This window comes from Clavelina lepadiformis, chromosome 1 (assembly GCF_947623445.1).
Source record: "Clavelina lepadiformis chromosome 1, kaClaLepa1.1, whole genome shotgun sequence".
NCBI lineage: Eukaryota > Metazoa > Chordata > Ascidiacea > Aplousobranchia > Clavelinidae > Clavelina > Clavelina lepadiformis.
This window is the reverse complement of record NC_135240.1, coordinates 25,970,519-25,990,270: the sequence shown is the minus strand read 5'-3', so window position 1 is coordinate 25,990,270 and position 19,752 is coordinate 25,970,519. Positions and strand designations below refer to the sequence as shown.

The window sequence follows — 19,752 nt, the reverse complement described above, 5'->3', positions numbered from 1 at the left end:
AGCAACGATGCCAAAAGAACAGGAATAAAACTCCAAATAGGGCACGTCGTGATGTATTGAGTCAATTACCAGTTAACTAGTTTAGCTCTCAGCCGCAGAGACGGTAGGCTCGTGACTCGTATAATCTTAGATTCGGTAGTAGACTAGTACAGGCGCTGCATTAGACGTACAACCTGGACCAAGCTTCAATTCTAAACTTAAAAGTTTGACTTTCCCCGCAATGTTTTCATCGCACGTACGCTTTTTGCAGGTTGTTTGATACTGTTATTGGCGCTTAATGGAAAGCAACGGAGAAGCCGATGCAAAACGACCCAAACATGGAGTTCTTGTAACAGATAGAAACACTGAGCAAAATGACAACAAAATTTTACCACAGTTTATGGAATGGATGAATAAAGAACAGCTTATTATCTCCGACAAAGTGTTGATGACGAAAACGGGCTCTTGTGCAAGGTATGGTTTGCTGGCTAAAGATGATATCAAGAAAGAGGAAGTGCTATTCAGTGTCCCAAGGTAAGTTAATTAATGTGCAGCATGTTTGGTGCATTTTTGTTCAGTTTGGGATTGGCTGTCACTATTTTACTGAAGAAAAATAGTATGTTTAAAGCTCTGTTTTAGAGTTTTTTATTAACCTAATGTTGTTAAAAATGAATGTTGTTATAACAAGATGTTAGAAAGTGAATGTTATAATATACCGTAGTTTAACCTTTAGAAACCTATAACCCTGATTGAAAAGTCTGGCAGTTTTCGAGAAATCGTGTGTGAAAAAAATTTTGGAGTGATGGCGTGCACGGAAGCGTCAGTTCTTTGTTTATTTATTATGAATTTGCATTTAAGGTTTCTTTGCTTAATATCAATCAACGTAAAGATAAAAAATTTGATGTGCGTGCAGCTGCCAAACTTTCCACTATGGCCTATAACCTAAATCTTCCTTCTAATCTAAATCTAACTTGAAATGGACCCCAAACAGCTAAAATTATCTTATTGTATACTGGTACTATTCTCATAACCGTCTTGATTATGTCGAGGATAAAAACCCAGTATACAGACTTTACTCTTCTGATCGGCATTTGTACATAAACCAAACTGTTTAAAATGGTTTTGCACTATATCAAAACATTGTTCTATATGACCACATCTCAACATTTTGCACTTATCATTGCATGTTTGTGTGTGATAAATTTGTATATTTATGCGATAAATCCCACTGAAATAGTTGCTTCTGACATGTTACGGTTTATTTTAGATTAAATAATGGCAGATTTTTGTGTTATAAAAGTGAACCTAATTTCCAAGCATTGTCATTTTCAATTTCTCCTAGTGCAGGACCTCATTACTTTGGGAAGAAAATTGCAGCATATCGACGCATCTTGCATCCCTGCAGCAAAATTTGAATGGCAGTGGTTGGGTAAAATTAATTCTTGCATTAATGTTTGAATACAAAAATCCATCGTCTCGCTGGCGACCTTATATGAACTTTGTTCCACCGACCACCTGCGTGGACCAACCTATGTTTTGGAGCAAGATACAAAAGGATTCTTTGCTGAAAGGTGTGGATAAAAAAGAGTTCCTTTTACTTTTACAGACCCCTTCTAAAATCATGGGTAGGACTGCCCAGTGCAGCTCAAAGCCCATTGGCACCATTCTTAGACCATTCAGCAAAAATATCAAAGATTGTTTTGATGGTGACGTTATTAGTTGTGCATATAATTTAATATGGTTAGTTGTGGTGGTGATGAAACAGTGTTGTTATAAACATTTTATGATTAAAATGCAGAGCTTTAAGAGATGAAAAAAATCTGTTACAAAGTGTTTAAAAATACTTACTAGCAAGTTATAAAGTTTTGCATTTGTTAAAATGTATTGCATTTTCTACGGTTTTGTAAAAGTTTAAAATAGATAAAGTGATATGAAATACTTTCTAGGAACTGGTCTTTCGAAGGCTGTCGATCAGGATCTTTTATCGATTGAAACCGAGTTCAACGAGATTGCATTGCCTTTCATTAAAGAACATACTTGGTTGGGTTTCAATGAGAAAATACATAATCTTGATTTATATAAGCATATGGTAAGACTCGATTAATATACTTTAGTGCTTGCATAATCTGTGAAATATATTTTAATTAGGATTTATGTTGGGTTTTCCAAAATCTAGAGAATTAGGTTGTTAGGTTAAGGCTAACATTTCGCAGGGATGCCAAATCGAAACAGATTTTGGCTTATGAGGGTACAGATGCGTAATTTCTGCTGATTTTGCCCATTGTTTTTAATCTAAATTCCTCCAGGATGAACAAAAGAATCTTATTCAATCATCAATAAATGATGGAAATTAATTTCTTTATTCAAAATTATAAAAAATTCTTGCCCCCATTCCTTGCTTTTAGAATCACTTGTGGACTCATAAGCTTAGGCATTTTGCAATTGTTTGCTAACTCGATGAAAAATAGGTTTGGCCTGAAGCCCCTTGTGAAATTTTAGTTCTTTAGAGTAAGAAAAATGATTAATATGTTTGTGTTTGATATACACATTTAACAAATATACATGTTGTTTTAAAATGTCTAATTTATGTGGAAAAAGTTGGTCATATTTTGTTTCCAAGATTCAATCTATGTACCTGTTGCATAGGTGGCATTTGTCATGGCATACAGCTTCACGGAACCACAGGAAGATGGAAATACTTCCCCACCTGTTATGGTTCGTTACATTTGCATGATAGTTTTCGTATAGCTCATTCGTGCTAATCAACAAGGAATAAAGATAGGGATATGTCACATTTTGCTCAGTATGTTGTGGAACTTGGTGTTACTGCACGAATTGCCAGTAGATATGTATATTATAAAGTGTAAACTTTATTAAGAGTATTGTTTTCATTATATTGGTGTAGTATTATTTGTTAATGCGGTCATTTTGACAAGGCATTTTTGCTAATTTTAGGTACCTCTGGCTGATGTACTGAATCATATTGCTAAGAACAATGCACAACTTGAATTTGAGGAAACTTGCCTTAGCATGATTGCTGTAAAAGATATAAAATGCGGTGAAGAGATTTTTAACACATACGGACAACTTTCAAATAACCAACTGTTACATGTAAGCCCAGTAATTTTGTATTAAACAAAATAAAAGGAGTAAAGCATGTATATGCTTAATTCCAGGCTATATATGTGATCTAGCTTGATTTTTCTATACATTTGCAGATGTACGGTTTTGTAGAAAAGTTTCCCAACAATATTTATGACACTGTAGAAGTCCCTTTGTCAACGATTTACTCCGTAATAAGAAGAGAAACAAATTCCTGGCCATGCTTCGAGGAAAAAGTCAAATGGTTAGCAGATGAGAGTGAGTACACCTGAAACTTATTTGTTGAATAGTAGTGAGCTGCTTACATAACCCAGCATACAGAGGTGGGCAGTCGGTACTTTGTAAGCATCATCGGTACCAGTACTTGGCAGAAAATGTAACAAAGATACCGGTATTTGGTACCGTTTCAAAAAAGTAGTTCAGTACTTTGTTGGTGCTCTGTACCGGTACTTACTGTATAACAGGTCTTGCTGCCACTATAATGGCTCCGTTACAGGTCACGCCAGGTCAAAACTTATGTTATCTCACTCCTTGTGACATCTTTAGACAGTTGTTGAGTAAAAAATAGTAAACGCTAAAATTGGCGTAAAGGTTTAATTAAAATGGACTTTTAAAAACGATTTTTTTTAAAACCTTGAAATAAACACTTTCGTAGGAAACTTGGACAGTTGTTATCCACTTGCGGTTGGTCTGAGCGGAATACTCAGTTACGCAGAATTTAAGCTGCTCTTCAAAATCCTCCCCATGGAGGAAACGCAGTTCATGGATTATAAGGAGAACGACGATGAATGGGACACAGATGACTCAGATGAGAACTCCGACCAGGATGAAAACGAGTTTGACGTGTTGTCATTTTCAAGAATCCCAAAGTTATTGAATCTCAAAGAACGAAGATTATTGGAAAACGTTGCACAACATCTGCTGAATTCCTATCATAGTACAATGCTTGAGAAAGATACTGGAAGCAGAGAAAGTCGTGCCCACACACTTGTTTCCGGTCAATGCAAAATCTTGGAAACCCTTATTATTAACCTTTCATGCACGGATAAGTCTTAAATTCACAATTAGTTACCATCAAATTGTATTAGGCTACTTGCAATTTAACTAATCATTTTTCAAAAGTAATCAACTGTAATTCCTAATTAGACTGCAGTGAAATATTACACCGTCATGAGTTAAGTGTGTGTCAAAGATGTTGCTCCTTGTTTTAAATACACATCAATTTTTGTTGAAGTGTAACGCTGCGCTTCCAGAAAAGAAAATTACACGGTTGAGGAGGTTACAAATTTTACTCAAAATGAGCATTTGCCCACAGACTAGAAAAAATTTACTTTCATTTACGATATAATTAATAAGATTTATGGTCCAGGAGGTGGAAAAGTTCTCAAAGAAAGGCTTGTTTGGTACGTACTAAATGTTTCAACTGCTGTATTGGTGGTATTATTACTTCAACTCGTGATTTTCTAGACAATACTGCAGTGGATCATCGTGTCGTACTATGCTGTCTGCATTAGTGGTCGTTGGAATCAAGCCTATTTAATAATTCCGTGTTTTTTCAAGCTTTCAGGCATAAACTTCGTTTTTCAAAATACTAATATCGTTTTATGTTGCCGTTAACAATAGGCCCTAAATCAATTGCTTGTTATTAAGTATCTGTTAGTCCGCCACATACTCGGAATGATCGAGTGTGTATGAGCTGTTATATTAATAACTTGTATGCTGTCAATCAACGTTTCGAACCCATTTTTGTTATCGGTATCTTTACTCTTTAATGCGTATGTAGTAAACTTCGACACCAATAATGTCATAAGATATGAAACTCCGGGTTAGCTGGGAATAAGACATTTTAATAGAAAAATCAGGAAACTCAACTTCCTGGTTCAAACGGCGAGTGAACACATATTGACCCAGGCCCCACCACAGTGCGAGCGTTACCGCGAGACACACATCGTCGAAAATAATCACCTTTTTGCTGAAAAAAGCTAAAACTTTTTGAAAAACTATATATTTACAAGTTTATCCTTTTTCACTCGGGAAGATATAAGTTCTTTTTATGCATCGCTTTATGTCACTGTGTAAGTCTTCCCCAGTAGTTTGTGTATAATTCGGAACGGACGCCCTCGCTCCACATACCAGATAAGCGAAAGGTGGCTTTGGCTGACTGGTGAAGACCAGCAATTAGTGTAGACGAATAAGTTTGTTAACAAAAGACGTCTAATGTTTAGAACGGCGAAAGGCAATTAATTTAATTTTAACGTATCTAACATTACTGGCCGAAACGATCACCACCCCTAGGCCTGGCATGTTTGTTATGACTTTTACTGAGACCAACGCACAGCGAGAAAATGATTCTCTGGCTAATACTGTACTTACACCAAAATTGCTTAATTATGGTCGTGTGCATGAAAATTGGTATTAGTCATAGCCTGAATCCTACCAACACATGTCACGTTTGCGGTATTTTACCTATTATAAATCTGATTAGTGATTAGACTACACTCGTGCCATACATCAAGAGTTGCAACAACATCAGCTGCTTTTCACCTGTTGAATGAAAAAACTGGTGTAGAGAACACGGTAGATATTGCAAGCAATTATGTGAGATTTTTATTTCAAACCTCAGCTGGTTATATTTAACACGTCTGCAAATGTTACCTGAGGTTAAAAAAAACACATCACCAGTAAAATCGCAAAATTGTATTTTTTGTAAAACACATTCAATGAATGTTCTGTTTCGTTGAGCTGGCGACATTGGCGTTGAGATGTTACACAAAACTTGTACATCTGTCTGGAATACTTCAAAAAGGCAAACTAAAGTACACATTACTTACATGCAATCAAATGAACATAGGACAAGACAACCGTGCTAACCCGGTACAGTATGCTACTATACTACGTAAAGTTATCAACAGAAACAAACAATTAAAAAATCTAGTGGTGAAATGCAAATCGTGAGGCTACAAATTTTATACAGCATCGGCTACAAATACGGAGGTAAGTAGCCCAGTGCAATACGCATCTCCAAAAAAGACAAATGGGGAATGGCAGTGTACTACAAAATAATCGTTCTTTTGCCCATCAATATCACTTTCCCAAACAAAGAAATCATATTCTTATAAAAATGTCTGCTAATGAACAAAGCCAACTTCTCACACTGCCTTTTGTTGACCTTTCTTTCCGATAAGGGATTTGTGGATGTGTGGAATGACACCTAAAAATAAGCACAGTTGTAAACACACTCCAAATTAACTCCACACAGTACAAAAGGTCAAATTTAGCCCCACTTAACAAGTACACAGAATGATCCAGGATGTTAGACTTTATCATATTCAGCGAAATTGCCCAGAAAAACATAACATCAGACGTAGACGATAAAAGTTTGTGTAAATGGCACTTACCTCCACCAGCAATAGTAGCTTTGATGAGAGAATCCAATTCTTCATCTCCTCTAATAGCCAGTTGCAAGTGACGTGGGGTAATTCTTTTCACTTTTAAATCTTTACTTGCGTTACCTGCCAACTCCAAAACCTGAGAAAAATGGTCTAAGTTACAAACCAATCAGGGCCAGCCCTGGCCTTAATAAAGCACCCATGAAAAATCTTGAAAACCACTGTACGGCCGGTAATGGAATGTCATAATGGTTACGTACTTCGGCTGTAAGATATTCAAGGATTGCTGCACTGTAAACAGCAGCAGTTGCTCCAACACGTCCATGTGATGTTGTTCTTGTTTTCAGATGTCTGTGGATACGTCCAACTGGAAACTGAAGATAATATTTTCAAAACTAAGGTATTGCAAACATGCAATTTAAGATACTGTACTCAAAAATCATGTCATAAATGTCACATCAGGGTATGAATACAATAAAATCATTGCTTTTCATGGAACTTTGAAGGCATTTTATCATCATTTGTGACATATAGCATAACAACACGTTTATCTGTTTATGGAATACCGCAATTCAGTCCCGAATTTTACAATGCCAGTAGCCTAACTATCAGGGCCCCTTACTTTTAAACTACCGAATGGTAATGGAATGAGGGCTTTTGAGGTAAAAAAGTAAGAAATTATGACGTGATAATACTTCAATAATTGATCTCGATAAGGGCAGAATTAAAACATATCCACCTACCAAAGATGTAGTATTTAGGCCAAATGGTTTGTAACAAAAAATTGGACATAGCCTAGCGCAAAATCAAGTTAAAATGAAACATACATACGGTACAAAAATAAATGATAAAAGCATACCTGAAGTCCAGCGCGCGCTGAACGCGAAATTGCCTTAGCCTTTGCTTTTCCAGAATCTTTACCAGCTTTTCCACCAGCCTACATCATGAAATACTTGGTCAGAGTAAAATTTACCAAAACACTATGCCAAATACAAATCCTGAGTTAGTAGAAGCCAAGCCCATTTGCCAAAGCTCAATCGCGCTATTGCGCAGTTAAAAATACATACAGGGAGCGCATTTAAACAAACACTCCTAAAAGAGGCTTCGGGCAGTATCTCTCTGAATATTTCAAACTGTATTTACTTGGCCATTTGAAAATTTTAAGCTAAACTAAACACATGCCAGTAATCACAACGATGTGCTGCAACTAATTAGGGCGAGTTTTCCAGTCGATGGCTTCCATTTCCAAACAATATTTTAAGATTAAGAACTTACCATTTTGTCTTTGTCTTCTGCGTTCTTACTGCGAGTACGTCTGACGTAGAATGACGCGTCACCTGACCGGAAAAAAACGTTCCTCTCTCTCGCGCTATACGTCACAGTCTTTTTAGCCAATCAAGTCGTCGGGATTGTTATTCAAACCACCGCGCTCAGATTTTTACGAGGCAAGTTTCCCGCGCTTTCTTAAAATCCCCAAATTTGTTTTGATGTGATAGCCCTCGTAGTATTTATTATATCTTGCTTTTTTCTCCCTCCTTGCTGGCAAGATTTCAAACAAGGAAATTATCGTCCCGCCGCGAGCTTTTTAACGGCTTACAGCTTTTTTAGGCCTACTCGGAAGACCAAAGACGACACACAGCCAATAGAGGATTAAAACATGTTCCAACTGGATTTAATCTATACCGATTTGACACATTTAACAGCGGTTTTGGCTTTACCACTGCGGCAGACCGTCTCATTCTTACTTTGAATTAGTTGCAACCTAAGTGCTCGATTGTTTACTTGGGTGTTAAAGACGCAACTACAGCAACAGGCAATTAACTTCCTTTGTTCAAGCCTCGAACCAAATCAACAGGTTTTATCATAAATCATCACTTTAGACATGTCTAGCCCAGCGCATTTGAATACAGAATGGGTCATTATTAAAATAGACAGAGACCAGAAAGCGCGTTGTTAAAGAGACGGTGCTTAGAAAATAACAGCGCATTGTTCCCAAACATTTTCATGTTGTCTGAAAGAAATATTTATTGTGAAAAAAATTGGCAATGTTTTGTTGGCAAAAGCTGAAAACGGCAGTAACACAAATTTCGTACAAAATACTGAGAAGGAAACTAGGTACAGAGCGACACAACTGTCAGCAACTATTCACTTCACTAAAACACTGAACACTTTTACGAAATACAAGAAGCGCGAAAAACCCAGCCCATCTTACAACACAAACAAATCACCACGAAACTGGAAAGGGTGCATTTACAAAATCTGGCGCTGAATTTCAGTAAACTTTTATGCTGCTGGGAGGTAATGCTGTACACGAAAACGCTTTGCTATGTATGAAGCATCAAACAACTACAAAAACCCACATTGCCATCAAGGATTTAAGAAATTGAGGTATGAACCACAACCACGGCCACGACCAATTGCAACGGAACCTCTTACTTCGGTCGAAGAATCACGTTCTCCCGGAAGGACAGTGGAACCTGTTCGAATAAACATCGGTGAAAAATTTGACCATAATAAGGTCTGCAACCTTAACATACATGTACGTTACAGACTAAACTTGCTTTACGCGGTTTGAGCAATTTACGACCACTACTTTGGTAACGGCAGAAATTATACAGCTAATTAGCAGTATTATCGGTATGGCTGACAACATCAAACTGAATGTATTGTGAATACGAAATTACGTATCAGCAGGTGTACAACCTCTTGCAATTCCAGTCGTGTTGCTTGAGAAACGTTGTCGGGATGACGTAAGTTGAACGCTGCTGTATGGTTCTAAATCACCTTTCAGAAATTAATGTAAGAATTTAAAAGTGTCTTATATATACTTACTGTATATCCAGACAAAACAAGCCTAAAATATGTTTGTGTACTACATCGTACACTTCGTATGCTATGATTACACCACACAATATGACAATACTATCTACTAATACCCAGCACTGCAATGCATTATTCAGGCCATAGAGATACACAGTGCGTAATAAAAGCATGCAACGGGTGTGGGGTGCATTTCGCGCACAAGAATTTTTGCAATAACCGCATACACAGTGCATTAAACAAAACAATTTACCTACCATCAACGCTCACTTTGTCCTGGAAAGTTGTTGTCAAGTCATTAAGATCACCACCTGCCGCAAGTCCTGGCATATTTCAAATTGAAGTTGTTTATAAAATTTTAACTAAACCGTTTCTTTTTGTACATTTGGCCAGTCAAAACCTTCTTGACTAACTGGGTGAAGTAAATGACTATATCGACTATACTAATCGAAGCAGTCCTGTGCAAATTTAATTGTGTAACTGTACGAGCATAGAAAAGCTGTCAGTACAGCATATGCAGCATTAAATCCCGAACTTACAGGTGTAGCGAAAGCAAAAAAGTAACAATATTTGTGTAAACTGTGAAGCATAGTGGCGGGTTTTTCTTTTTCACCAAGAGTAGGGAACAGCTACTGCCTTCATAAACAAGCTGTCCTTCTGACCCTACCACTTAATCTTGTCCAAAGACATACTGAAGTTGCAGCAATGTGTTAAATGCATAATTACCTCCAATTTTTTCGGGTTTCCTTTTGTTCTGAAAATTTGCTGCCAGAGTCCTTCCGGCTTTCTATGGGACAAACAATAAGAGCAAAAAGAAAATCAGCGAAAAATGTCCACCTTTGTCAAATAGTTTTACACAACTCAACACCGTGGCGCAGAAACATTAAAAATGATTTAAACCTGAGCGTAAGTGGGTATTCCCATCGGTCGACGACTAATGGCTGTTTTTGGTTGCATATCTATTATAAAAACAATACAGTTTTAGATGAAAACGATCACAAACCATGACACAACAAAGAAAACTCCAAATGCAAGTGAGCATTACATTTTAAATTATCAAATGCAAACAAACTGGAACAAAAAATCAAACCTACTTGAACCCGCTACGATGCTTGGTATTATGGGACCAATCTCAACATTGAGCAACGTTGAATCCGATGACACAGATGAGCTGTCGTCTTCACTTGGCTCTGGTTGAGGACGTCGCAAAACACTGTCTTGGGATTTTGTCTGGTGAGAAAAATTTGAGATTTGAAATCAATGTAGAATCTAGAAAGGTTTTTGAAGAGGAAGATTTTTATTTGCTGTACATGCTGTTTCTTAAAGGGAATGAAACGCAATATTCTGTATTTTTAAAATCGCCTGAGCTGCTACACAGAGCTATTTTTGAAAAATACAACCTGACTGTTGTACAAAAATACAACAACATTCCTTACTTAAGCTTTAAAACTTACAATACTAAATTGGGGACGGTAGCGAATATCCCTCGAACGAAAGGTGCTACTGTTGCTGTCGCTTTCATCCTCGCTGATGCGGACCTCCATATTTGAACTGGCCTTAGATGAGAGTGGGTTTAGATGCCAGCTATCTTGGTCTTTTTTCTTTGAAAGAAAAACACAAATGTCGTTAAAAGGATTAAAATCTAATTGCTACATTGACCTATTAAGCAAACACGAACAAATTAGTATTGCAGGCAAAACTTTAAGCAAAGGACATTTATATGATTTAGAGCAGGACTGCCCGATGTGTTGATCGCGTGGAATTCAACCTTTGTCTGGATATCTACCTTCTGTCAGTTTTCTCTTTATTTTACAAACAAAGAAGCCGTTATACTGCAGCTTTTCCTTAAATTTCAAGTGAAAATCATCAAATAATTTATTTGTGAAACAAATTCAGTAGAAAATTAAATATGTTACAGAATTTGCTGTAAGACCTCTTTTATTAGTGCTTGACCTAAAAATCGAAAACGTAGCTCACAAACTCAAAAGGTTTGGACATCTCTGGCTGAAATATGGTGAAGTTCTAGGACAGGTACCTGTTTTCCTTTGAGTTCCACAAATTTCGGTTGAACGATGCGATAAGTAGGTGTACTGCGCACTGGCACATGCTGATCGGTTATCTTGTAGTCATACAACTCCGATAAAGTGTCTCCAATCGAAAAGCTGCAAAATCACATACGTAACATTTTATGTAGAGTATAAGTTGCTAATATTCTTAACATGGTGACAAAGTTATTTATGGCCCTAGGTGAGCAGTACCGCGGCTCTACAGTACTGAATTACTGTAGCGCGGTATTTTTTCAGTACTGATACCGGTACTGGTACCATCAGTACTTTTGAGAATCTCTCAACCGAAACACTTTTTTAAAGAAATATTTGGTACTCAGTACTTTTCACATGATAATTTCAAATTTTTAACAAGTATGTTTTCAAAAATACACGTTAATTAATCCTTGATACTTAATTTTAGCATCTGTTGATATTTTTTAACCTAGAAATATCAAGTAAAATTGCAAGCGTTTAACGTCACATTTGTTTTGACCTGGAGTAACCTTCACCGGTGGCATAACAGTAGCAAACAATGCATTGTAACAGCATCTTTTACACAAAAAGTACCGAGTACCAACAAAGTACCGATTTACTTTTTTAAAAGTGCCGAATACCGGAAACGTCGATACATTTTTTGCCAAGTACCGGCACCGTTACTGACGGTACTTTCAAAGTACCGACTGCCACTTCTGTTTATGGCACACATACTGCAAAATATCGTTTGCTTGAACTTTCTCTACTGCTGTGAGTTATATCTTTTAAAATCAAATATTGACTTCTGCTTCTATATTTAACACATATCGTAAAAATTACAATCTGTAATGAAGATCAAGAGTAAAACGATACACAGTACAATAAACTAGTATAAATAATCAGTTAATTAGAGTATTATTACATAAGTTTACAAAGAAACATATCAAAGAAAACAGTTTTTTTACTAAAATATTTAGAACCTGGGCAATTTGTCTGAAGAATTAACTCTGTAGTGATGAAGTGTTACATAAATTTCAAGGTAAAATTTAACCTATCCTATCTAATAAGTATTTGGCTTATTTAACAAAACTACAAATAGGATTTTCATCTTTTGAAAACATGCACGGGAGTAAAAAAATATTTAAGAGACACTGCTAGCAATTATTTTCACTGTAGATATGTCACTCTGGTATTAATTGTTCCCATTGATAGCAAGTTCTAGGTACCTGGTAACAAGATCTTACTTTTAAGATTAGATGAACTCACCAGCATTTTTTAATTATGAGCAAGGAGCAGAAAGTACACTCCAATTCATCATGATAATCACAGCTGAAAAAAAATCATTAGATGCAGAAGAATTCATTAATAGGAAGTTAAGTGAGCAGCACCGACAAGAGAAATACATGTAAGATTACATGACAAATAAATCATTTAGGCTTATAACTGTGCCTATCTCATACAGTATATTATTATGACTGGTGCACAGTATCAACATTGCCTGAAGCTTACTAACTGTATGATACATTAAAACATATTCCCAAAATACACAGCAGTCATTGCTACCTCGTGTTTGGCTCGTAGTCATACATGTGGCTGTTACAACGATCCTCGATTAATCCATAAGATGGTCGCATATATCCTGCGTAAACGTAAAGTTCGGACGTAAGATCTTCGATCTCGTACACAGTGACTAACTGATTTGCAACACCTGTAAAAGGAAACAATTGTAAAAGTTTTACTCAAATCAAAAACCAAGATTGCATTAGGTGGCAATAACTGTTAGTCTATGAATTTTTCAACGTGTTTGTAAGTGTGTTATGGCCATGATGTCTAAACTGAATCAATCTCAGCACACAACCTCAGTTTGGAAAAGTGGTTTGGTTTGAAGCTGTCATGAACCAAAAAATTGTAAACCATTAGCTGGAAACATTAATTTACTTCAATCTATTTATTTATTGATTTATTTCAAACTCAGGAGTGTTGGAAAAAACCCTTCCTCATTGAAACACAACAAAATATGATTTATCGATTTAATGTTAAGACATGTGTAACTTATGCAATTTTGCTTGCAGCATGGTTAACTCTGAAGACTAGTATGACATACTTTACCAATGCAACAAAATCTATAGTGATTATTGAGACAATAAAAAGATTTTACCGCAATAAACAATGAATGATAATTTTGCTTACTGCAAAGAAAGGTTAACATCTAGCAACAATGGCAGCAAGCCGGCAGTTCACCACCAAAGAAAATTCATTTTAGTTCTTGTCCAACACAAAATGGATGAAAGTGCAAGTATCAAAGTTTTACTATAATTTTGTTTTGGCAATATTGTTGATTATTTGTTTTCTTTGCATCAAAGTAATGACAGAGTTTCTGAGGAAATTGCACAAAATACAGACTTTTACATCACATTGTAAATATATTTATTTATTATTGTTTGAGTTTGCCATTATAAAACCCTTAACTGCACTAACCAGTCTGTAACACTGAACACATATTTCACTGATGAGTGCAGAAATAGAAATGGAAGTAATATGTTAAATTTGAATACTTAGTTATGATGCCACTAACCAACAGGAAAATGGCAGCTGATATTGTTGATGAAGTTAAAGAAATTTCATAAATTATGTGATCGGCATAAAGTGCATATCTATAACCTAGTGCATATTCTATAACCAGTAGAACTTTGCAACCTTTCGCTTTGATCTTGTATGCATGGAATATTGCCTACTGAATTGTTTACAAATGATGCCAAAATAGTAAAAGTGCAAAAGTTAACCCGAAAAGGACAACAGGCAACACACAGCTACTTCAATACATTGAAGTATTATAAATAAGGCAATTAGTAGGAAGTAAAAATAAGCTGGGTTAGACTCAGACACGGCTTAAATACCAAATTTTTCCACTGTTGTAAAGTCACAACGAAAAGTTGGAATTTCGCAACCTCTAATTTTGTATGAAATACTTACCAGCTTGAGCTGACAACCAACTCAAGCAAAAAGATGTTTTCCTCAGCTCAGACATCTGTAAACATAAACAAACCATCAAAATACATCTAAGAAGAAATTGATACTTTATTGACAATGCTGATAGCCAGGCAAAATACGCTACACACCGGTACAGTAGTTCAACACTAACCCACTACATACTGCACAAAAGTTTGACCATTTATTGGAGACAAAACACAAATTTATTGTCATAGTTGTGCATACTACATGGCACACTTAGTCACGTACCTTGGTGTAGAGAGGAGGAAACATGCCGGCCTTCCTATTTGGATTCACAAATTCGAGGAGAGTGTTCCAAATCTCTCGATAATCATTTGATGCCTGCTCAAAATTCTCTTCTGGAATTTGGTGAGTTTTTTCACGAAAAATTTTCACTACAGCTCTCAATCCAACCTTAATTGGTCCTTAGAAATAAATTGAGGCAGTTTGAGAAATCCACAGAGTAGTGGACTCTACAATCATGGTCATGAAACTTGCATACTTACACACATTTAGAAATTTGCATCTTTTTACCTATTCTACTCGAAAAAATATGTAATTAAGCTTCGTGGCTTCTCACCTGGGTCAATGAAGCAATGCCAAGCCCTCACAATCCCATCGTTAAGAGTGAATTCAAGTATAGCGACCTCTACAGGCTGGTAGCCCTCCTCATCAGGAAGTTCAAACAGTGATTGGAAAGAGATGAAATAAAATGGAACATGGGTTACATCTACACAAAAAAAGAAGAATTATATACAGGTGGTTTGTAAAAGTATAGTAACGGCTTTGTTTTTCACTTCAGCAAAGTCTCATTCTCAATCACACCATGGATAACTAAATAGATGTGACATGTGGCAGAAAAGAAACAAGACAGTATCAGCTACACTCTTGGCTCAGTATTATTTGATAACTAAGCCTGTTCGTTCTGTACCACAACTTCTCAGCACTATTCTGTTGTTGTAATCTTGATTCATTTTATTCTGTTTTTCTATAGAGTTATATACGTTTCATGTAATGTTGTTAGACCAGTTGTCAAAGCATTGTTGCTCTGTGTCCCTTTATTTGCAAAACAGTGAATTGATAGTTGTCGTGCAATCCATGGTAGCACAAAGAGAGCAACCAGTCAACTTGAAACTCTTTGTGAAGCCAAAGAAAAGTTCAACTTATGTTTTAGACTTCAAAAGATGATCATGAGTCTTCAAACGCTTAAATGTAAAATGCTTCGCACAAATGCTTAAAGTTCGGTCAAAAGAAAATGGAGAAAGACCCCAAGTCTGAACAGCTTTCCTCAACAAAGATGGCAGAAAACAAAGCTGGAGTGAAGCAGCTGATGCAAGAAAGAATCTGCACAAACCTTCTTGACTCACAGGAGTGGGCCTAAATAGTTTCAAAGATTTCATTAGATCACCAAATAACCAGAAACAGCATCCGATAAAATTTTGTAAAAATATGTCAATAGAGGTCAGAAAGAATAGACATCTGTGGTCAGATCATCGCAGAAGGTGAAACGTGGATCTTCCAAAATGACGCTGAGTCAAAGACTGCAGCTGAAGACTGTTATAGAAGCATTCAGATCCCAAGAAGGCATGCATGTCAAAATCGAAGCCATGCTGTTTGCCAGTAAACCGGTACTTCTTTCGGTGTATCTATCAACATCATGACTGATCTAGGCAAAGCAGGGTAGGTAGGTACTGTGGAGAAATACGTTATGGCTCCTTAATTATTAAATATCAGTGTGTAGTAGCTCTCAAGCAATATGCGCAATCCCAAGATCTTAAACCATGCAACTTGGCTTATTCAGGCTGAAGAGTGTGTTAAAAAAAAACTCATTTTGTCTTTTCCGAATAAATCTAAGCAACATTGATAAATTAAGGATCTCCAGAAAATATATTTCGCAAGTACTTCTGTAGGTGGCAGGATCACAGAAGTGCATTAAATTCATGACACATTACTTTGAAGGAAAAAAACAACAGTTTTCAAGTGTTGTGATAAAATTAATACGAAAGCAGTTTCATTTGTTTATTGCGACACTTGTTGATATTACACTGGCATAATCAGGGTTGACAATTCAGCCCGAGTCGTTAAACAAAAGGCAAACAACCTAAAGTAAATGAACGATTGTCACCTTTACATAGGCCAGCTGCAAATAGGTCAACATACAAACCAACGAAAAGTAATTATTACCTTCTTTTGAGTGCCATTGCCTCCTCATAACTTTGTGAGCTTCTTTTCTTCGAAGATCATTTTCCTCCTCCATGTTAATGCGACTCTAAGCAAAAACATCAAGGCCAGATATAAACTTAAATAAATTCATAAATATAATTGTATTGATGTAAGAAAAAATATTATTGACAATCCATATTAAAGGAATTCTAGAATAGCAGAAATAATTTCATTAATATATCACTAAACCTAAACAAACAAAAAAGTCTAAACTTTACGGAAATTATCGGAAACTTACATCAATTGGAAGTCCAGTGCAGTCCAGTCTTCCAGACCTCGGCTGTTGTCTGTTCATCAACTTCCATTCCTTTGCTTTCTGTTCATACGGGGCTTTCTCTTCCTTGGTCATGTTCTAAAAATACGTGAATCTACCAGTGTTAAAACACTATATATATATGTGCATTTAGTTGAAAACTAACGAGGATGTAACTAAAAAACAGGATTTATTGACAGAGGCTAAAGTGATAGTCATCAACTAAAAACTATTTTAAAAGATGGGCCGAGTAATTATGCAAAGTTGTACTAAACCTGTATGCAACTAACATTGACCATTGTACTGCACCTATCAGCAGAATTTCTCTTCTGATAACCATTTTTAACTGGTTTATTGGTACTAATTATTATCTTATATATAAAGCTTATTATTATTCATATAGGCCTATAGTAAAAATATTTTTTTGTAATTGATTAGACCCATGGATATACATTTTGTATTGGTGCAATTCCAAAGAACTGTATATACGATTAGCAACAAAAGATCGTACAGCACCAACCTTCCATTTATCATTCACAAGAGGAACAGCTTCACTTTTATTTGCCACGCTTTTGCCACTTCGTCGCAATTCTATTACGACATCATCCAAATAAAAGCTGAAAGCATTCTTAGGTGCTTTCTTCTTCTTTGACTTAGGTTTCTGTGCTGCAATAGATTGACCTCCAGGAACACATGGATTCATGGTTAATACTATATTTTATGAAATGTGTTGATGTGTCAGAAATCTTTTCAGGCTATACTCTTTTAAAAACAAATTCTGCTAAATGTAAACCTATAAAAACCTTTTCCTTAAAAATAAAACAAAAAACATAATTTTGAAAGGTATTAAATCACCAAAAATAGACCACGCAACAAGCTGTTTCAGACTGCAGAGTATAGCAGGAGCACACCTGTGAAGGTTTTAACGGAAATCAGATTTAGTTCAAAAAGTTTTAGCTTACTAGCCTATGTTAAGATGCTCAAATTTTTTCAATTTTACATTAACGACAAACTGTGCAAAAAAATTAGCAATTTGTGAAAGCAAAAAATTTTGCACAAACTCAAGCAGTTAGTCTGAGTGAGCTGCTAAATTCCTAAATCCTGCGTCTCTTACTTTTTAGCTACCGTTTGGTACACAAAATGAATTTGACCTTAAGTACAAATAAAACAAAACTACACAGGGAAAATAACAGTACCGTACTCCTAAAGAGGCATTGGTATCATTTTGTCATTAAGCAATGAATGAAAGATGTACAATGCAAGTGTACCTGAAGCACTGTTGTTGTCTACTAAATCTCAAAAATGTTCGTTAAACTGGTAACTGTACCAGTATTCTATCCTAGCCTGCTTAAATGACAAACAAAAAGTTTTTTCGAAATCTTCCGACCTTCTTATTAGCTATGCTCAAGCTATTTTCGCAATTTGCAGGGGAACCTGAAGCAACAACCCCGTTGTCTGCTGCACCACATGTGGTGTAGTGTTACCAAATCAAAAATACTGAAATATTTATTTTCCAAATAAAAAAATCTTGGCACGACTTAAATTAAGCAATAATATGTACGCTCATCATACATCACCCATACCTCCGTCGATAAAGCTGCCGACATACATTTTTCAACGGGTGCATATTATATTTTATTTCTATATTTTAGGTCTAAATTTGGCAATGTTCACCGGAAATGCTGAACAGCAGCTATTTGTTGCTACCGCGTTGCCCAAGGGCCAATTAGAGTCACGATATATCACTGCCCGGTGTCAAATCTTGGTTGATTAAAAGTGCTGTGTTTGTCACCAGCGTGTATTCTTGATCGCTTAATTTTGAACTAACAATTTGCTTCCACTACACCACAGAACAAACTCATAACAAAATGATCACATTTGAATCGAACAAATTGCTTTTTACAAGGTAAGAAGAGATACAGTACTTGTTTTCAACTACTACGCAGTACCAATGACTGTGACATATGCGGCTAAAACACGATATATTAACATTACTAACTATAGTTTTGACAAATCTATCATCAAATCATAGTTAATTTGAGCAAAGATATTTAAACATGTTTAAATGTCTTTGATAAGAGTATGGGTCATGTAAATGAGAACCAAATTATTAATTATAAAAATCTGCTCAGTTTTAACAATTTGAAAGGTAATCAGTGCAGAAGACACGATTCATGTCACAGAATAATTAGTAGTCTACATAAAACATGTGGGCTAAGTAAATCCCGAAATGAAATAGTTCATACTCATGCATGCTGCCCATAGCCTATAATCAGCTAATTGAAATTGTTAAAACAACGATGCGTTATTTTTAGAAGAATACTAAGAAGAACCCTGATGGTAAGTCGATCATCCACCGGTAGTGAAACAGAATGCTATACATAAAATCGAAAATGTTTCGGACCCAGTGTAAGTGATCAGTGATCACGATAATGGTGTGGTGGTGTTATCGGGGTGACCTTTAACCGAGGTTCTAATGTATTCTCCAGATAGGCCGATTGTTAGTGTTATGGGCCATGTATAGCCTATTATATCTTATATGGTTAAAGAGAAGCCTTGTTTCATTAGGATATTCTAAGCCGTAGCTATAATGTTTAGCACTGGTGACCAGACCATATATCCTGAGTAGCAAGCAGTTGCCGAGAACACTCTGGTTGGTGGAAATTGACCAAAACAAATCATCTTTACTCATCAGAACAACGTTGCAATTGGGCTCGCCTGACATACAGCAATGACACATAATAGGATGTGGTGATTTTTCACCTGTGAGTGAAATAGGCTTATCTTGAAAGGCGGCGTAGACTTTTCGTTTGCGGTACTTTTCGAAAATGTAGATGCAACGGGATCGATAAAACAATATGCCCAAATATTGCACAAATTATTCAAAATTGCTTTAATTTAAAGCCTTGATTTCTTTCACTTAAATTTTTTGCTAAACCTAATTAAGTGTGGGTTAATTACTACTAAGTTGTAC

At 36.1% G+C, this 19,752-nt stretch overlaps 3 protein-coding genes across 6 annotated transcripts; 1 reads left to right on the top strand and 2 right to left on the bottom strand.

The window, feature by feature from the left end:
• Window positions 1-20: 20 nt before the first annotated feature.
• LOC143444209 (N-lysine methyltransferase setd6-like) lies at window positions 21-4,314 on the top strand. The gene is made up of 7 exons (XM_076943366.1): window positions 21-513; window positions 1,327-1,550; window positions 1,926-2,068; window positions 2,626-2,694; window positions 2,935-3,090; window positions 3,198-3,339; window positions 3,737-4,314. The coding sequence occupies exons 1-7, from the start codon at window positions 278-280 to the stop codon at window positions 4,135-4,137; spliced, it is 1,371 nt and encodes a 456-aa protein (XP_076799481.1). The 5' UTR covers window positions 21-277; the 3' UTR covers window positions 4,138-4,314.
• Window positions 4,315-5,763: 1,449 nt separating this feature from the next.
• On the bottom strand, window positions 5,764-7,884 carry LOC143444210 (histone H2A.V). The gene is made up of 5 exons (XM_076943367.1): window positions 7,746-7,884; window positions 7,330-7,407; window positions 6,731-6,844; window positions 6,480-6,609; window positions 5,764-6,292 (listed from the first exon to the last, which is right to left on the bottom strand). Exons 1-5 carry the CDS (start codon window positions 7,746-7,748, stop codon window positions 6,231-6,233), a joined length of 387 nt encoding a protein of 128 aa, XP_076799482.1. The 5' UTR covers window positions 7,749-7,884; the 3' UTR covers window positions 5,764-6,230.
• Window positions 7,885-8,469: 585 nt separating this feature from the next.
• On the bottom strand, window positions 8,470-17,584 carry LOC143468811 (protein maelstrom homolog). Of its 4 annotated transcripts, none has more exons than XM_076966221.1 (16): window positions 17,299-17,584; window positions 16,764-16,877; window positions 16,487-16,571; window positions 14,883-15,032; window positions 14,552-14,727; window positions 14,285-14,339; window positions 12,875-13,019; window positions 12,578-12,640; window positions 11,326-11,452; window positions 10,745-10,891; window positions 10,385-10,520; window positions 10,191-10,249; window positions 10,017-10,077; window positions 9,548-9,613; window positions 9,160-9,254; window positions 8,470-8,948 (listed from the first exon to the last, which is right to left on the bottom strand). In XM_076966221.1, the coding sequence occupies exons 1-16, from the start codon at window positions 17,479-17,481 to the stop codon at window positions 8,838-8,840; spliced, it is 1,773 nt and encodes a 590-aa protein (XP_076822336.1). In that variant the 5' UTR covers window positions 17,482-17,584; the 3' UTR covers window positions 8,470-8,837. The 4 variants fall into 4 exon arrangements, with proteins under 4 accessions (XP_076822336.1, XP_076822355.1, XP_076822345.1 ...); XM_076966240.1 differs by having other exon boundaries at window positions 8,470-8,947; window positions 9,174-9,254; XM_076966230.1 differs by having other exon boundaries at window positions 9,160-9,245.
• Window positions 17,585-19,752: the final 2,168 nt, after the last annotated feature.